Here is a 20943-nt window from a genome sequence, read left to right as displayed (position 1 = left end):
AAAATGTCCCATGGTTTGGTTTCAAGCTTGGATCAGAGATGTGTTGGTGTGTGAGAGTTTGAATTGTTATATGGTATTTTATGCCCCTTAAGCTACTTAACCGCAGCTCAGAATGCAGGGCCTCTTCGATCAGGGAAGCAGTCCAGCAATCAAAATCCCAACCACAGTAAAGCCTGGCAGCTGACTGCAGCGCTGCAGAACCATCCAGTGCCCCCCATCCAGAACCCAACACTAAAGGCCTCTAATGCACTGCAGCACCAGTAATACTGCTAACCTTCTGCTGCAAAGAAAAGCACTTAGAGCGAAAGTTCACCCGAAAATTAAAAATCTCCCCTTTTGTGGTTCCAAAAACTTTTATTCTTCTTTGAAACATAAAAGAAGATAATTTTAGAAATGTATCTATAATTTTTTGTCAAAACACTAAAAGTCAAAACTGTTTGGTTTACCAGCAGTCTTCAAAAATATCTTCATATTTTTTTTTTCCACAGAACCATTTTCATTTTAGAATTGGTTCTAAATGTCCAAGAACTGAGGATTGGATAAGACACATGTATTTCAGTTCCTCTTATTGATACATGTCTGTGCATTTTATTGTTTTAATATATGCAAGTGCAAGAAGATGTGAAAGAGAAGTCAATTGGGCACTCTTACTCTTTTTTTTTTTTTTTTTTTTTCTGTGCTGCACACACATCAAAAACATGCACTCAAAAAAGACGCCTGTCATATAGTACAGAATTAAACAGCTCTTTTTCGTGTCTTAAATAATTCTGCGTGGTGCAGCTGACACAGAACAGCATACGTTGTTTGCGTTCAGTGGATACTCTCCAAAATGGCACTAAGGTGATGCGGAGGAGACAAATTGTTGAATAAAGTTGTTATTTTGTTTTCTTTTGCACACAAAAAGTATTCTCGTGGCTTCATAAAATTACGGTTGAACCCCTGATGTCACATGGATTATTTTACCGATCTCCTTGCTAAGTTTCTGGACCTCGATTGTGTAAGGATCCTTGCTGTCTATGGGGGGGTTCAGAGAGCTCTCAGAATGCATCAAAAATATCTTTATCTGAGTTCAGATAATGAACGGAGGTCTTATGATTTTGGAACGACATAAGGTTGAGTAATTAATGACAGAATTAATGAACTAACCCTTTAAAGTGATAGCAACCTATACCTGCTGCTGTCTGTGCAATTAATGTTAAAGGGTAAGTTCACCCAAAAATAAGAATTCTGTCATTAATTACTCACCCTCGTGTTGTTCCAAACCCATAAGACCTTCATTCATCTTCGGAACACAAATTAAGATATTTTTGCTGAAATCTGAGGGCTCTCTGACCCTCCCATAGATAGCAAGGGAACTACCACGTTCAAGGTCTGGAAAAGTACTAAGATGGCAAAGAAATATATGTGACATCAGTGGTTCAACTGTAATGTTACGAAGCTACAAGAATAAATTTTTGCGCAAAGGAAACAAAAATAATGACTTTATTCCACATTTTCGTCTCTACTGCATCACTTGTGGATGCGCGTTCAGGAGTACCATGTGTGTGGTGTGCGTGTGTGGTGGCGCCAGGGCTGACCCAGTTCCGGCATGAATTTTCATTTTTGGGTGAATTATCCCTTTAAGCCTAGCTTACACTAGAGGACCGACTCTTCTGGTTCTGTCATGTTTGACTGCTAGTTCATGTCTGTTAGCTTTGAGGGCGTATATAAGTTCTACTTTACTTCTCAAAGTGGACACAATTCACTTTTATTTGCTTATAAAATATACAATTTAAATACAACTTCTTCAATAAAATGTACTTTATTTTTGCGACATCAAAAATTGATGAAATGACAACTGTTTATAAAAAATATAAAACCTGTTCTAAAATCCAGCCTACCTGTGTTTAGATGCATTCATTATCTCTTGACAAGCAAAAGAGCGTAAATCGCAGCAGCCAATGAAACTGCTAGAAGAAAGACTTAATGCATAAAATGGCCTTTGTTTACAACCAATTCCATCTGTAACTGATAAGCTGTGCTGCCCACATCTCCCACTGTCTCATTCATATTTTTTTGCGTCTTTCCTTCATTTTCCGTTTTGTGTATAAACAGCCCCAAGCCCATTCTCCATGTTGTTTGTTGACATTAGTGGTATCTGGTGCTCTTCAAGATTGAAAAAGCACAGATGTCACTTATCAATGGGAAATGTGCTTTAAAGAATGGCTACAGTGGTGCTCTATGTGACTAGTGTGTCCACTAATGCTCTGTGGATATATTCATCTAGACAGCAGAGAACTGTTTTGAATTAACGCTACAGTACAAGAGATCTAGCGGTCAAAAATTTGGAATAAATAAGATGTGTTTGAATGTTTTTGAAAGAAGACTCTTAGGTTCACGAAGGCTGCAATTAATTGATCAAAAAAATACAGTAAAACAATAATATTGTGAAATATTATTACAATTTAAAATAACTGTTTTATATTTTAATATGTAATATATTCCTGTGATATAAAATAAAAGAAAAAAATTCAGCATCATTACGCCAGTCTTCAGTGTCACATGAACCTTCAGAAATCATTCTAATATACTGATTAGCTGCTCAATGAACATTTAATGTTATTATCAGTGTTGAAAACAGTTGTGCTGTTTAATATTTTTGTGGAAACTGTGATATGCAGTTCAGAAGAAGAGCATTTATAGATATTAATAGATATATAGTAACAGAAATGTCTTTACTGTAATTTTCGATGCATTCAGCGTGCCCTTGCTGAATAAAATTAGAAATAAAAAAATATATATATATCTTACTGACCCCAAACTTTTGAACTGTATTACATTGTGATTTTATATAACCGTATAAATAAAATTTTTTGCTGCAGGATCTACATATATACACACTTTTTAAAATTCTTTTTACAATTTTAATGTTGATAATTTATTATATTGACAATGATATTGTTGTCCAAAGAAGATAACATATATCTGACAAGACTTCTATATTGTGCATCTGTACTATATAGAAGATGAGAAAGTCATCTTTATCTCTCTTTCTCTGGCAGATGACAGTATTTCTGCCGTGAGCACATCAGACGTGCAGGACCGCCTGTCGTCTCTGGAGCTGCGAGTGCAACAGCAGGAGGATGAGCTGACAGTGATGAAGGCCGCGCTGGCAGACGTGCTCAGACGTCTGGCTCAGTCAGAGGACTCCGCCGCCGCTGCCAAAAAACAGCAAAGCAGCAAAGGTAACCTAGCACTGCCGTGTGTGTGTGCGTCTTTGCCTTCAGTGATCCTCGCACTGTTTACATGCAGGAAGTGCAGGAGCGCAGCCAGACCAGGATCTGTTAACAGTTTCAATCCAGCCTTGACCCACGGCGCTGAACGTTTCCATTTGAATAGCAGCTGTGTGTGTGTGAGTGTGTGTGTGTGTGTGTGTGTGTGTGTGTGTGTGTGTGTGTGTGTGTGTGTGTGTGTGTGTGTGTGTGTTTGTGTGTGTGTGTGTGTGTGTGTGTGTGTGTGTGTGAACATTTGTGTGTTTGAGCGTGTGATCTTGGGGGCTGCTTGAGGGAAGGCATTTTAATGTTTGACCATTAAAACTGACTTCACTTTGTTCTCCGTTTAACACACTGTATAAAACACACTGGCTGCCTCGCGCCCAGTTTCTCTCGCTCTCACGCACACACGTACACAATTTGTGTATATTTTAACTTTATGCAGCTTAAAGTTTTTTGATGTTAAAATACTTTTATCCTTTCCTGGTTTAATATGTAAAGACTAAGGATGACTTACGATAGTGTAAACAGTGTGGCACTGACAAAATATTGCTCTGTTTGTTTGAGCGGCCCAACATGTTGACAGCTTACTCAGCCAATGACGTTTTGGGCGGACTACCTAGTAATCTACTATTAACCAATTAACCACAGGTTTTTAGAAATATTGAGAGAAACCGTAAATGTTTCTTGTCCATTAATGTTTAAGAATGTAGCATGGCAATAGTTGTCCCAGGACCTCATCACTTTGAATCCTAGTTATCATATTGTAAATAAGAGCATTATTTTTGCATCAAATTTTGTGTAAAATAACCCTTTTTATGTTAGAAAAGGCATGTTTAAAGTACAGAATGTCAAGTCAAGTGCTTGTATGTGCATGTAATGACAAATATAGCTGGTCATTCAGGCATTCTTTGAATAAGGAATTTTTTCATACTGTGTACATGTGGCTTTAACAGAAAAAACAAACAAACAAACAAACAAAAAAAAAACCTGGCAGCTGTGGTTGGCAGAATAATTCAGTAAAAATAGAGCAAAAATGTAAACATCTTTAGAAAGCAACCTGTAAATTTGTAATTTACAAATAATAATAATAATAATAATAATAATATAAAGGTGTATAGATGTGTATTAATAAATGGAAGGTGTACAGTGTCATACACACAAATACAAAACACAATCATGGTAAGATATGACCATAAAATAATGGAAGAAAAAAAAACATTAATTTATCAATTTAAGATGCAACATAAAAATCCTATTGTGCATTACTGGTAACATAAACTGTTGAGAAACACAGATGTGGAATTTTAAGTGTCGAGAGCCTGTATATAGTACATAGGAGTGTGCAATACTGACAAAAAAATAATCGATAATGATAATTAGATGATATTTTGCTGTGTGTTGTTGTGCTGGTGCCTTAAGGACTACTGTGGACACCTGACTCCTAAAGTTATTGATATTCATCATATTCTGTGTGGTGGTCAGTTCACACTGATAGAAATTAATCTTTTCCAATATTGAAAAACTGATTTTTATATTTTATGGGCATTTTTACCTTTACACAGTTAAGCTTTATAAAAGTGTCCATTATCTTTTGAGTCAAATTCTTTAAAATCAGTGAATTAGAATAATATGACATTTGGGCTGTTACCAAGCAAATCAAATCAGTATAAATAAAATTCATCTTTGCAATGCAGAGGAAACACAGAAGCTGCATCTGAAGTGGCATTTAGATGTATTAATGCAAGACATGAATACATGTAACCTGCAATTACAAATGCATACATTTATTTTTGATATATTAGACATAAAACGTTTAATACTGATATTTGAAATAGCTTGAATAATAGAAGATACTTTGAATGTGAAATTGAAACCGCCAGCAAGTCACTGCGATCGAACTGAACCATTTAAATTGGCCATTCATTCAGAAACAAAACACCATCATGCTGCTCAGAGACGCAAAACACTGCTGTGGCTTTGTTCGGAATTATTTTTGTTGTCTAAATAGCGCAAAAACAAGAAATATAATGCTTTTTGCAAAATACTCAATAACATCAAATCACACATCGTTAAAACAACATTTACAATATTATCGCAGATTATAGATGTCGAACGCCCCTAATAGTACAATATTAAAGTCTACATCGAAAGGTTATGCATTTGGTTGTAAGCAAATGCTTAGTGTTTGCGTTAAAACTAAAGTATGCTTTGGACTTTATTTTCATCAGTATCTGATTTAGCACACATCTTATTTTTCTCTTTAAAATTAAAGCTGCAAACAGACACTTGTACTCAGAAGTTTACATTTATACAATCCTTCTTATTAAAAATAAATAAAAAGGGCTTGTAAATGTATGAGCGTAACGAGAGTGGATGATTAAAGGAAATGAATTACTGTACATATGAGGACAGGAGAGATTGAAGAGCTGGAAAATCTGGCACTGTGTTCTCCTCAACCATTCACTGGTTTCCCTTTCCCTGTGGGATCTGTGTATGGATCCCTGTGTGACACATCTCGCCCATCCACGACACGACCAAAGGTGTGTCACACTAGACCTCATGTTCCATTCACAAGTAATTCTTACCATTTTACAAAGATAGCTGGATTGGATTTCCATTTGTATGTCAGATGATAGGCTTTAGAAAAAATAGACTTGAGTAATTATATGTATTAGTGTACAAGTGTCTCTAATTAGACCAATAGACAGACTAATGAATGTTTTATTCAACACAAGCAATAACAAAGAGTTTCATCTCAATGAAATATTATACTGCAGAACAGACCTAGAAGGATTAATATTCATTATTAAAATTTCCATGACTTTAGAAGATTTTTCTCAGACTTTCACAGGCCTGAAATTCACTTTTATTTTCATTATGATTACTAAAAAATATTTTTTTATTTTGTATTGTACATATAAGTCTAGTGGGACGCAGCTTAATGTGTGTGTTCAGACATTTGATCTGCTCTGTGTAAAGGAGCCGTTCATGTGACAGACACCGGGGGTGCTTGAATTTCTGCCTTTACAAACATACAGGGCTGGGCCTAGAAATAATTTGACCAAATGAAAAGGATACGAAAGCAAGAAACAACAATTCTCAGGCAGTGAACAATGAAAACAAGCAAAACGAAACCAAGCCTCTAAACAAAATAGAAATTCAAGCCCTGAACGGCAATTGCCAGACAAAACCATCAGAAAGAAGGCCAACCTCTAACTCAACACAGAACACAGCTTGGACAGCTACACTGTTCATTCTTTATTATGACCGTTTTCCACATTTTACAGTAATAGTCATCAAAACTGGAAGCTAATAGCCAAAACAAACCTCAAAATAATGATATTATTTATTATAAGCATACAGAGCTCCGTCCTTACTAAAAAGATGTGTCATAAGATGAAGGTCAGATCATCCTTCCTGAATCCATGACCGGATTTTTTTTTTTTTTTTTTTAAACATGAAATGTATCAGTGTCAGACTGAATCTTTATTGTGAACACACTGAAAAAAAGTGTGCATTCCTTCTAAAAACTGTTTGTTAGATTAAATTTGACATGTCTGCTTTTCAGACTTCATCTGTTTGAATTCAACAATTACTTTGGATCTCAAAATAGCTTCATGTTTAAGCTAGTTGAGACTGGATTTCCCCAATAAAGAGAATTTGTTAAGCGGTTCCAACCTAATCCTGCAGTCAAAATATTTGATCTTTGTTTTATACACTACTGTCAAAAGCTTGGGATCAGAAAGATTTTTTAAAGAAATTAATACTTTTATTTAGCATGGATGCATTAAATGGATCAGAAATGACAGTAAAGACATTTGTAATAAGCAAAACAGTTGTTTACATTGATAATAAAAAGAAATGTGATAACATATGTGACACTGAACAGAGGAGTAATGGTTTTTAATTGTAATAATATTTTACAATATTGCTTTTTAAATGTTCATATTTGATCAAATAAACGCAGCCTTTAAGAAATTTATTTCAGGAACAGTGTTGGGGAAAGTTACTTTTAAAAGTTAAAATGCATTACAATATCGCGTTGCTCCCTAAAATAGTAAAAGTAAAAGTATTACATTACTTTTTATGGAATACGTTACTTTTGCATTACTTTTCAAAACTTTTCAAATCTTGCCATGTCTTGCTTTAATATAAAAAAATATAAAATTTTCCAAATTTAAAAAACCTTTAAAAAAATCCCAAACCAAAAAAATAAATCTATGTAGGAAATGTAAATTCACGTCTGTACAGCAGAATTCAGAAGAAGAAAGTTCAACACTCTTTAGCAATAAAAAAAGAACAAATGTTAGTTAATGTTGAGTAATTTTTGCTTATTAGTATGGTTGATGGGATTAAACACATAAAGGATATTTGTATTATTTAACATATTTAATTAATGCAGGTTTGCATCATATTCTGAGTTGTTTTTATTCATTTTTATTCATTTTGAGGAAAACTGATTTTTTTTTTTTTTTTGTGAGTTAGGTGAATTAATGCATGTTCACATTTAGTCTAGAACTAAAGTAACATCTTACTCCGATTTCTCAGAAGGTGGGGATAGGAGAGCTTTCACTCAATAAAAATGGAAGTGACTGGAGTTACTTATTTGAAAAAGTAACTCTGATATCTTCTTGTAAATTTAAAAACTAATGCGTTACTTTAATGTTTGAAAAAAGTAATCTGATTACATAACTTGCGTTACTTGTAATGAGTTACCACCCCAACACTGTTCAGGAACATTAACAATCTATTGAGCAATAGAGTGTAAAGTGGGAGTTTATTAACATTTAATCGTACTGCTATTGAATTTCTGTCGGACAAAATCTGCATATTACTTGCTCTTACATCATGCTTTTTTCTGTTTATTAATTTTCATTGTAGATTAAACTAGTCACTAGTTGTCACTACTTCTCATTTTTTACATTTTCAGTCCCTGAATGAACCATATTTTCTTTCCACTGCCCGTATTTACTCACTGCGCCCATTATGACCCATTTTTCTCACTTTTACTCCTCCAGTTCTCTTTCATTCTCACCATGCTGATTTGAGTTTCAAGGCTGACTCACTGCTCCTATAACATTCAATCCCCCTATCTATTCCCCCTCATTTCCCATAATCCCCCACACAGTAGTATCTTTCCCAAACTCTCAGTCTTTCCACTCAAGTCTTCTCCCAAACCTCAGTTTATCCTCAATCAGCTGCTCTCTGGACACTATCTTTGAAAGGGCTCAATTCACTAAGGAAAAGGGAAGCGCTGGTTCCTCACAAACTGCTTTTCCCAGTTACAGAATGCAGTGATTGATTTATTGTTTTTGTGATTAATCTGATCACTCATTTGGCATATTGTGAAATACATTTGAATTGATTTTCACAAGCTGTCTGGTTCAGTAAGGCAGACTGTTATTGAGGTGTTCTATGAAGTGCACTGAATATGATTAAGAGTGACTATATACGTAAATCCAGCAAATTGTCCTGTATTTTAAACATGAAAGTGATGGAGAATACCAGTGGTTTTGGTAATGAACAGCTAGTGACAGGCTTCTGATGGAAGGCAGATAATTCCTTGGTTTCCTGTTGGAGTGAGGTCACATGAGGACTTCCTGTGTGGCTGTGCTGACTAGACACACACACACACACACACACACACCCATACATCGTACACAGGAAGAAGCTCATCTTATGCTTGAATGCTCAGTCTCTGTCCATGAAAGCCAGTGCTCTAAACAGAAGCTTTAATTCTTTCTTTGATGCAAACAGCATGATCTGTTGTGGCAGCAGTGGCAGCTTCCAGTAAAGACACCTATTACTGAGACACAAATCTGAACGATTAGGTTTCCTTAATTATAACAGTATGATGTTGAAAGTAAAAGCTTGTGTAGTTTGTTTGACTTTTACGGTTAAACATGTAAAAACAGAACGTGTCTGTAATTTTGTCTGTAATTCGAAAGGTTTGAAACTTCTTCCAACCCCATACATGTTTGTTTATTAAATATTTTGGCAAATTTATAGCTAGCAGTAATGGGGCCAAAATGTAATATGACTTTGTCAGAATATCATTTTAAATTCAAAATGTTTTCAGTGCATCAGAGTTCTGTTCCTTAGAGCCTGAAAGTGCACTTTTCCCTGTGTGTGTGTGTGTGTGTGTGTGTGTGTGTGTGTGTGTGTGTGTATGTGTGTGCTTGTGTGTGTGTACTAATCAGAATCATAATCAGAATCATAATAATCCTGGTAATAGGTATAATAATAATAATAATAACAAAAAATATATATAAAATAAATATTAATACTGTATTTGTATATTAGTAGTATTTGTATTGCTTTTATCATTGTTATTATTAAAAACGAATACTGTATAACTGAATAATAATTAATGCGACAACAATATTATTGTTATTATTAATAATAATAATAATAAAACAAAAATCAATAATGTATTTGTATATTAGTAGTATATTATTTGTATTGATTGTATTATTATTATTATTATTATTATTATTATTATTATTAGCAATAAATTGCAATACTAATATTAATTAATATTAGGCATTTCATATATGGTATAGATGATGCAATAAAGATGATGCAGATTTTCCCACAAAATCAGCATAGAAAATATACAAACACTCGCAGATTCTGCGTGGAGCTGGGACTGTTTTAATTTAAGAATAAACCTAGAATGACTTAGATCATTAATGCACACTAAATATTTCTAAACATTCAAATACAATTTAAAAAGAAACATGCGGAAGGGAAATTCTAGATGAATGTGACCTGTAGTTGTTTTGCTTTATGCTGTGTTTTATCTGGATCACTATAGACAAAGGTTTGTTGAGGCACACATCTCTCAGCAGTCTGATGAGGTCAGCCACACACTGTGTGTTTTTGTTGTGGCTAATGGAGCGTGAAACAGAGCCATGTGTTACTGACATCGCATCACTGCCTCCTAAGATAATATACACACACGTACGCGTGCCTCGGAGAAAAACAATTAATCGAATCCATCACGCAAGGCCTGCACAGGCGTCAGTCTCTCTCACAATGCAAAGAGGTCAAAGTGAAGCGACCGGTGAGCAGCCAAGGACCTAAATCAGACATGTCCACATTCAGGCCATACAGAGAGAGTTTTAAATAGCATGGCTGATGCAAACCATTGCAATCATGGCACTAATGTTTAGCGTGAGAACACCATAACAAACTCAACTGGACACCTCAGTCTGTTCTGTAAAATCCAAAATGCTAGTTTAACACGAGTAAGTGTGTCTCCGCTAGGATCCAGACATCTGAGACTGCATCTGTTGGTTATTCTTTCTTATTTAATTAAAATGGAAAATAAACCACAGATTTGTTTTATTCATTCTGATCTGGTCTTCACTATACATATTACATACATTTTATATACACTATTCAAAGGTTTGAGATTGGCAAGATATTGTATGTTTTTATATGTTGAAATTTTTATTTGTTGTTATTTTGCTCACCAAGGCTGCTATATATATATATATATATATATATATATATATATATAATATAAAAAGACATTTTCTATTTGAATATATTTTAAAAATGTAACATAATCCTCACAAACAAATCTTAAAATCCACATTAATCAATACATCATTCACACACAAACCACACAAAACAAACCATACAAATTTTCTGATTTGCTGCACAAGAAAACATTTAAATATATATTGATATAGACCGATATGAAAAATAAAAAATAATAAAAAAAATTGGCCATATCACCCAGCACTACCTCAGATGATGCCAACAAACAACAACTACCACCAAATTTTGCTATAAGTTTGATCGCAACATATAATCATTGCTGTTAATAGTGTCCACCATCTGTTTGATTACGTCATTAACTAACTGCATGATTTTTACTGTACATTTCTGCCATGTGGACATTAACTTGATAGTCACCACTGATAAGCTACTACTAAATATAATGTAGAAGCATAAATTTTCTGTAAAGCTGCTTTGCAATGATTTGTATCATGAAAAGTGATATACAAATAAACGTGAATTGAATTCTTATAATTATCAGTGTAGAAAATGCTTTATGATGTTGCTATTGTGGCCCATACTTATTACAATATACAGTATGGATGTCATTGGACTGGATTAAAAAAAATAAAAAAGTATTTTTATGTCAGTGGTACTGTAATTAAAATGGACTAGTAAATCAGTTGACTAATCCAGTTAGCATAGTCTGGATTGCTGCTTTATTTAAGCCAGACTCTTAACAGTCTATATTGTCTTTCTCTATTTCCTGACTGTTGATCATGTTCAGCTGTATGACTTCCAAGCATTTCAAAGTCATAGAAATCAATAGAATCTGAAGTCACAGAAGATTCTGGAAATTTCTCTATTGAATTTAAATCTTATATTTAATATTTAAATTCGATATATTCTGTAGAATTATATATATCATTTATTTAGAATCTTATATAGTTATGTTCAGCATTATAATTTTCATAATGTCTTATGAATATTCATACAATATTCTGCACATGAATTAGGTAACATTTTACAAAAAAGCTCCCATTTATATGGAAGCACTTTTCCACCACATTATTAAAAAAAAGTAATTATGACTTTCATTCCTTCATTCATATCTCGCAATTCTGACTTCTTTCCTCTGAATTTTGAGTCACTAAATTCTGTTTCTGCCATGAAATTAAAAAAATAAAAAGGTATTTGCAACTTTTTAATCTCACAATTCCGACTTTTTATTCTCACAATTTTGAGAAAAAGTCACAGTTAAAAAGTTGCAATTACCTTTTTTTTTTTTTATCCTGTGGCATAAACAAGTTTCCATATATTTAACATGAGATAATGCCTTAGCAAATATGAGCTAACAAAGAACAACATGTTTTACAATATTTATAATTTGTCCATTGTTTGTGAATGAGTGTATTTGGCATAGAAAAAATTTTTTTTGTAACTTTGACCGTGTTTAGTATGAGAATCCACCACTTTAGCAGTGTAAATAAGTCAAAATGCATGAAACATCATTAGGCCTCCCCTTTAATATAAAAAAAGCTTATCCAATTGGAAAATTCATGGAAATTTAAAAGTCAAAGGGTGTGGGAACCCTAACAGAAGATCTGGGCAGTAAATTTGTTGCAGTGCTGAGATTTGAGTCATTGTTTTAAGGTATAAGAGGGAATAAAACCGATGCGCAATGTGTCTCCTACAGGTCAGACCCCGCTGCGAGAGGCTTATTCAATGTCCTGTATTGCCAATGGCAGTTCCAGCGGCCGCAAATCTCACAGAGAGAGTTCCACAGTGTCCATAGCCAAGAAAGAGACACTGTCCTCCGCCGCCAAGAGGTAATGCACACACAACCGAAATATGCAAATGATCTCAAAGCTTCCACTACACATTTTGGTTGTCTCCCTTCTCTGACCCATTTCAGCTCTCCACTAATGAGCTGATGATTTGAAGCAGGTGTGTTAGATTAGGTAGATGATCACAATGAGTTGTTGTGGCAAACCTCCATGACTGCTTTAGGAAACACTGTGCTAGGATATTCTTAATTAATTTTTAACAGACACGCTTTTAAAATGTACAGCCGTCTGGAAAAATGCTGTCACAATGATTGACGACTCATCTTACCCTGATGTATTCAGATGTTCTCTGTTTAATATGTGATACTCTTTCAGCCTGAAGAAATATATTCATCTGAATGTCTGTGAGTGTTTCATCTCAGTGTTGAGATGCTCAGCTCTCCTCATCTTTTCATGTGTAGCGGATCTTCCTCTGTTGACCTGCATGTTGTTTTTGCAGTGGTGGCGAGCGGAAAAAAGACAAGCCTCCGATGGAGGGGATCAAGGAGAAAGAGGAGCCGCCACAGGCTAACGATAAAACCCCCTCAGCACCCAGCACCCCTCAGGCACCGTCCCCTTCCAGCAACCCCCCCTCCCCTCATCCCCCACAGTCCCAAAGACGGCTCTCGGAGAACAAGGGGTCAACCCCAGCCAAAAGGTTCCTCCCAACAGCCATGCAATTTCTGGCAGTGTTCGAGCAGCGTTTGGCAATCTGCTTGCTGCGGTTTCGCAACCTATTGACGTAAAGCCAAGGGGCAGGGCTGACATGCTTCCTCAATCAATATCAAGATCAATAGATCGCAACAGTGACTGGCCGCTTTTTATTTGCCTTGGTTCCGGAAGTACTTTTCCCATTCATTTTCTCCATAGGGATTTTGAAAAATGATTAACTAAAAATTTTGGACCAAACCAAGATGATTCACAATATTAAAACTAGTGCTGTCAAATGATTGATCGCGATTAATCACATCCAAAATAAAAGTTTTTGTTTACATAATATGTGTGTATACAGCAATAATGAAAACATTTGATTTGAATAAGAAAAATACAGTTCTTTATGGTGAAAGAAATACTCCCATAAATTAATATATTGTATTTAATTAATTTGATACAGCATTACAAATGTTGTAATAATATCAAAAAAAACAAAAGTGCAGTACAAAATAATTTATAAAATTATTCACTTCTCATTAACAAATATTGTAATTATAAAAATCATATTAAATATATAAATGTATGTTTTAATTCTAAACACTATCTTCAAAAGTTTGTGGTAAGTAAATATATTTATTGTTTTTAAAAGAAGTCTCTAATGCTCACCAAATAAATAAATAAATAATTTTAAATACATAATTTATTTAAAATATTTTAATATTTTAAAATCTTATTTTAAAAAGTAAAAACCGTAGTATTGTGAAATAATATTACAATTAAAAATAAATGTTTTATTTGATAATATATTAAGTAATAAAATGTAATTTATTTTATTTGATAGCAAAGCTAAATTTTCACACATATATATATATATATATTATATATATATATATATATATATAGATATATATATATATATATATATATTATATATATATATATATATATATATATATGTATGTATTACTTATACACATATATAAGTAAATTTATAATGTAGGGAGAACAATTCACTTCCATCATTTGCAAATATTCATTTTTTTTTTTTTAAAGAGTGGATGCAATGGATTTTACTGTGGAAAAAGGATGGGATTTTTACTTCCAGATCATAGTATGCATTGCTGTTCAAATGAAGGAGCCACAAGTAAGTCACTAAGACTTAAAGAAACAACATCCATCAGTACTCATTACAAAAACCTCATTTCCAGGCTCTTAAATTAATTATACCTAACAAATTATTGCTTTCTCATCATTTATCAGTCCTGCTAGGATCAGACTGACAGTGTAGGTCAGAATGTGTTATGCTCTGGATCGCTCAGAGCGGTCCGCCCAGAAGAGGAAAGTAATGGAAAGCAGATGTGATGTCCTCTCAGTGCTCAAACCCTTGGTTCTTGCTTAATAATCCGCAGGGTAATCAGGCTAACACATTAGCCCAGCCATGCTTCAACACCATTAGCAAACCTTCTAGTCTGTACTTAATAATCCAAGAGCCCGCCTGCTGAGTTATTCATATCTGCAAGCTGTCCCATCCAATTAGCTAAAGAGAACTGGAAAACCAATTAGATGTCTCCGTAATGTCATTTCACGGCCCAACCCATGCTTGTTAGACGATGCAACAAGAAGATTATTAGCCAGGATTTGGCCACAGTCACATTACTTAGAAAAGCCTCTGCAGTCAAGAAGATTCCACTCACACTAGCAAAGACTTGAGCTTTCTTATAGGTAATTAGCATCAGCAATGCTAAACTTGTGAGAGAGATTGTTTTGAGAAATATACAGTTGTCAATACAGTAATGCCTCATGTGATGTCTGTTTTCCTGAAAAGAAGAACTCTTAGAAGTAAATTGTGCAGTAAATGTAGGGATGGACATCGTTAGACCGGTATACCTCACAAGTGGCCCCAAATGTAGAACTCAAGCCAGTTTTTCACATGTGGAAGTGTGTCCGCTTTGCCCCTGAGAACTATCCATTCCCTTTCCTCTCTTACTCCCATGTTTGGTGAGTTTGGAGGTACTTTGCTACAGCTTTGACCTATTTAATGGCCTTAAGCCCAAAGTATACTTCAATTTTAGCATGAACACTTTGCATATACATATAACCAAACCCACAGCCTTTCAAAGTATACACCATTCGATAGCGTGTGAGAACACAGACACTCAAAACTTAAGCTCTAGAAAGTTTCATCTGTGTCCAGTGTCTGCGCCATTTCTCGATGACCGATAAAAATGTCTTCATACTCGTTTATGAAGTACGAATACACACGGATAGAAAATTCTAGCTGATGAAATTGATATTGCGCAATGTACACTTAAAAACTTAAGTATACTTTGGGCTTTAATGTGTACGTACATCTTTGAGTTTCTGGATCACTTGTACCAAAAAAAATAAAAAATTCCCATGCTCCCCTGCCTTAACCTCTATAGACTCTATAGCCTGCTAACCAGAAGGTTGTTGGTTCAAGCCCCAAAATTTGCAATCATTAATACATTTTTTGCACAAACGTCAGATTTTCCCAACATTTTTGTTTCACTTCCCACTTTTCTGTCAAAAAAAAAGCCTCCTGTTTAGTTCCCATAGCGAATGAATTGGAAATTAGGTTGGTGTAGAAGGGGTGGTCCAGAAAACTGTTTTGTTTTTGGACTTTTAACATTTTTTTTCTTCTACCCAGCTTCGCGTGAGGATAACGCTCCTCTGTTTTCCCTTTCTAAACCTCTGATGTGTTTCCTTTTCTACTTTCCTTTAGCTTTGCTGTGTGGCATCTTTTTCCTGAACAATCTCATGCAATTTACCACTGGACTGGGTTTCAAGTTTTTCAGCTCCCCTGTGTGTACTAACCATCGAGTGCTTTGGCATATGCATGATCTTTTACCTGAGGGATGCATTTTTGACTTTCAAGGGGGCGTTGCTTGTTTTCTGGCTTCCAGTTTGAAATTAACCAAAGAGAAGTTGTGGTTATTTGAGTTTGGAGGACCTGGATAGAGTTCATTTTGCACTCTTTATTCTAACTAAAATTGTCTGAATAAACCTGTGATCCATTTTGGTGGGTCTATGTAGATCTATTTAGATTTAATGGGTTGTTCTCCTCTAAGCTCACAATAGCTCTCCTCTAAATTTTTTACTTTTCCCTTCATCCTTCCTTTTCGAATGAAGTCCTTATATGTTTTTTCTTGTGTAATTTGCATCTGCACCAGGGGTAGCAGTGCGAAGCGTGGAGGAATGGAGCGTTCTCAGAGTAGCACGTGGGACAGCGGAGAGGAGAGCAGGAATAAGCTGGTGAAAGCAGCTTCCACCTCCAAACTGCTGTCCAAAGTGGTGAAGAATGCAGAGAAGTAAGTGTTGGGTTCCTTCTGTCCCCTTTGCCCTACAAAGACTCTAGTCCTCATATAAGTCATCCAAATAAAAGACTAAAAAATAACATAATAAAAGTACCATAAATTGGGCTAGACCACTTGTGCGCTATATTCCAAGTCTTCCTAACAATAATGTCTGAAATTTTTTGAGGTCATTAACTTGTAACATTCTTCCCGCCATAGCATAAAGCGTATGATATAGTGCATCAGTGGTGCTTTTATGTGATTTTGGATAACACTTTAGTTCCAATTGTAAATATAATTTAACTGCATTAGTTAACATAAACTAACAATGTAATATACTTCTAAATCATTTATTAATCTTAGTTAATGTCAATAGCAGCATTTACTAATAAATTATTCAAATCAAACGTTCTACATTATTTCTTGGACTAACATGAACTAACAGTGATTCATGAATAAATGAATAATAAAAATGAATAATTGTACTTAATTAACTATTGTTAACAAAGCTTAATAAATACCGCAACAAAGGTATTCTTTTTTTAAATTAGTTAATATTAGGCTCATTTTTTGTTGAATTCCCGCTCACTGTGATTGTATGGGAAAAAGCATGTCAGAGATTCTCTTTTTGTGTTGTGTGGAAAAAAGAAAGTCATATGATTTGGAAACATCATGAGAGTGAGCAAATGATGACAATAAAATGAATTTTCATTTTGGAACGGTTCCTTTGAGACATTCCTGTAGTTGAACAAACATGCCATTTTTGGAACTCAATTTTTTGTCTCGTGTTAACAATATTTTGATTTTCTTCCCATTTCCTCTTTAGACACAGAGATCCAGTCATCAGCCAAGGTAAAGTCTCATTTTGCCTTTACGTGATCTATTATGTTTCAACTTCATTTTTTCCTCATGTGTTCCTCTCATTTCCTGTATCACAGTGGTTCAAGTGAAACTGCTGCCTCGTGCAGACCTTCTGTGCACTTAAGATCGTTACAAATTCTCATTTACATGTCATTTGCACAGTAACATCTGTAAAAAACATTTAAGCTGTGCCCTGTAGCCAACTTGCATTTCATAAGTGTAAATGAAAGCTACAGTAGCATGATGCCACCTCTTAGTACTTGGCTTTGTCCCAGAGCAAGATTAGCGGTGACATCGAAAAGCACTGTTAGCACGGGGCTCATGCCAGTGGTCACAGGCTAAGTGTGCCCTGGAACGACCTTATCCCGAATCTGGATTTAGCACTTGGTCGAGAAAAGTACAGGTGTGAGCATCTCTCTAGTCGTTTTAATCTTGGCAAAGATGCACACAAACTGCATTCCTGTGTCTTGTGGTTCCTCGTTTGTTCTTCCAGACTTTTCTAATGATCACGCCCATCTTAAAAACTGTTTGTTGACAGGCCTCTCTTACCATGCATCAATAAAACTGTTCCTTGTCTGCCATTCTGTGTTTGTTTTTGAGAGATTATTATTTCTGTCCCATACCCAGCTAAAATGTCAACCCGTGAAAAAAACAGTCAAGGTAAGGTCTTCCTCTCTACAGGGCCGAAAACCGCCGAAAACATTTTTTACCCCTCCCTTACCCCCTTCATGCTGGTTATAAGCGTTTCTGGCTCTAATCCTGCTTTAATCCTTTTAACTTGTTGATCGATCTGCAAGATCAATGGTCAGTCACTTCTTCCACTCTTCTTCTGTCTCTCTTGTTCCTTAAAATCTTAAATAACATTTCTGCAGGAATCAATAGTAAGTGGATTTCCTCCGAGCTTACAGCCTAGATGATAAACGCGCATCTCGCTTCTTCATTTCTTCTCACTATTCTAAGTAGATGACTTACTGTAGATTCACCACCAGTAACTCATTAGCAGAGGAATGTGTTTGTCCTAAAATAAAGATAGCAGAACAGCTTCACGGCTGAATCTCATTAAAGCTTTCAAGAACATATCCAGCGCATATTTTACTGCAAAATCAAAAAAAAAAAAAAAAAAAAAAAAAAAGAGAGAGAGAAAGAGCATTTTGTAAAAATTATTATTTGTTATTATTATTATTAGATTATTTGGGGTAGAATATTTCATTTATTGTAAAATAAAAGTATTTGTTGCACTGATTTTTTTACTTAATATCCATTGAAAATATTACAAAATGCAAAAGATTTTTATTTTATTAATTAATTATTTTATTATAAAAATACATTTTATCCATATATTTGTGAAAAAATAAAATAAAAATAATAATATATAATTGTTAAAAATGTATATTATTGATCATTTATAATATAAAAATAAAATAAGTATTTTTGTATTTTTTATTTTGGGGTGAAATGTGGCCTAGACATGTCTCTGTAAGATTCATCTGTATATATACTAATTCAGTATGCAAGCACTGTGACAGTCATCATTTACTCACTCTCATTTCATCCCAAACCTGATGACCTTCTTTCTGCTGTGAAACATTAATATTGTATTATTTAAAAAAAAAAAAAAAAAAAAAACAAAAAAAAAGACAATTATTAAATTCCTTCAGGTTTGGAACAACATGAGCATGAGTAAATGATGACAGAATTTTCATTTTTGGCTGAACTATCCCTTTAAGGATATCAGTGGCAGTGAGGAATGTTCTAGAGATCCTCGGCCAACTAAGCTGTTTTTAAAGGTTATCTGTGGTCAGATGTCTTGTTCAGTGTTAAATACTTTATAGAATTATGCGATGCTATTCTAAGACCTGCTACTGTGCAAAATGTTTCTGCCGCAATGTCCATTTTTTTTCATCAACTTGATGTTTCTGCTTTGTACCTTTCTTTTTTATTAAATCACAGGTAAATTTGGCCATTGTCATTGCTCTGGCCCTTCTGCACGCCACTCAAAAGCTTCACTTTTTGTTTTGCTTGGGTTTATGAATGAGTTCTAAGCATGAGCCTCACTAACTCCATCGAAGAGCATCATGTTTTAGAAATGTATAGTATTTAAAAAAAAACTTTTTTTTTTGTTCGTTTTTTTAAGTAAGAAGGAGCGATGCTCGAAGCTAAATATATGCTATGTGTATGTTAAATGTTGCTAAAACTAACAAACTCATGCAGTCTGTTCTGAAAGACCATGTTCACTACCAAAACTTGCTTCTTAAATTCAATATACACTTCACACAAACAAACATAGGTTTTGTTTGAGATATATGTTTCATTCGCAGTTGTTACTAATTGCTTATAATTATTGATTCGTAATAATTAGTTACTATATTCTAAGAAAATATTTCTTTCATCAAATTTCTCCACAGAGGGAGAATATATTAAAATGTTCATGCGAGGACGACCCATCACAATGTTCATCCCATCGGACGTGGAGAATTACGATGATGTCCGCACCGAACTTCCCCCAGAGAGACTCAAACTGGAGTGGGTGTATCCTTTCTAGCATACTTTGAATGTATTGTATTTTACAATGGTTTTTTAAAATGCTTTACATAGGCAAAGTAAAGACATAAAAGTCAAATCATAGCATGACATTACATAAAAATGCATTAAAAATAATGTGAAAAATTACATTTTAAACTGGATTAGAAGTTTATGGCAATAAATATTTTATTTTATTTTATTTTATTTTATTTTATTTTATTTTATTTTATTTTATTTTATTTTATTTTATTTTATTTTATTTTATTTTATTTTATTTTATTTTATTTTATTTTATTTTATTTTATTTTATTTTATTTTATTTTATTTTATTTTACCAGTAATTGCTGAGAAAATACACCATTCTGTGAATTAATTTCACAGACATTAAAACATAGTAATGGACAAGTATTATATGCATTTTTGGTTTTTGGAATATTGTTGTATTCCCTGTATCCTCCTTGACTCAGACGGGCAGATATGGCTACAGGGGACGTGACTGCCGTGCAAACGTTTACTTGCTACCTACCGGGGAGATTGTATATTTCATCGCCTCTGTGGTTGTGCTCTTCAACTATGAGGAGAGGACACAGCGGCACTATTTAGGACACACTGACTGTGTCAAGTGGTGAGATTGAAAACACATGTTGTGTTATTAGGGCCATGCAGTTATCTGTTGGTCTTATCATCCGTCATATGGGACTTTGTCACTGACAGTGATTAAATAACCAACTCTCACTGAAAATTTAATTGAAACATGTTGCAGTTTTTCTTGGTGAATGGCTGTCATTGTGAATTCACGTTTAGTTTTGTCGTCCTGAGGCTGTGTAATCACAGGATGGAAATGACAGGAAAATGTCTTCTGTGGGCACTGATCTAAACAAATGAGCTGATGTAGTGTACAAAAAAAAAAACCTTGACAGAGAGCATTGTTAGCAATGATGCTGCTGAGCATACCTGTTCCTGTGGCCTTGTGAATATTGGGTAACACTTTAGATTTATTGA

At 34.4% G+C, this 20943-nt stretch overlaps 1 protein-coding gene across 8 annotated transcripts in view; it reads left to right on the top strand.

Moving 5' to 3' along the window:
- Positions 1–20943, top strand: part of LOC109052120 (echinoderm microtubule-associated protein-like 4) — an 86204-nt gene that overhangs the window by 42900 nt on the left and 22361 nt on the right. For 2 of the 8 annotated variants that reach the window (XM_042736327.1, XM_042736323.1), the window contains exons 2-9: positions 3042–3224; positions 12460–12592; positions 13050–13247; positions 16435–16572; positions 17384–17409; positions 18046–18078; positions 19824–19947; positions 20417–20566. In XM_042736327.1, the coding sequence (XP_042592261.1) occupies positions 3042–3224; positions 12460–12592; positions 13050–13247; positions 16435–16572; positions 17384–17409; positions 18046–18078; positions 19824–19947; positions 20417–20566 (985 nt within the window). The other 6 variants (XM_042736324.1, XM_042736325.1, XM_042736329.1 and 3 more) reach the window with 6 other exon arrangements.

Source organism: Cyprinus carpio, chromosome B13 (genome assembly GCF_018340385.1).
Source record: "Cyprinus carpio isolate SPL01 chromosome B13, ASM1834038v1, whole genome shotgun sequence".
Taxonomy (NCBI): domain Eukaryota; kingdom Metazoa; phylum Chordata; class Actinopteri; order Cypriniformes; family Cyprinidae; genus Cyprinus; species Cyprinus carpio.
The sequence above is the reverse complement of the archived record's forward strand: the minus strand, read 5'-3'. Positions and strand labels throughout refer to the sequence as shown.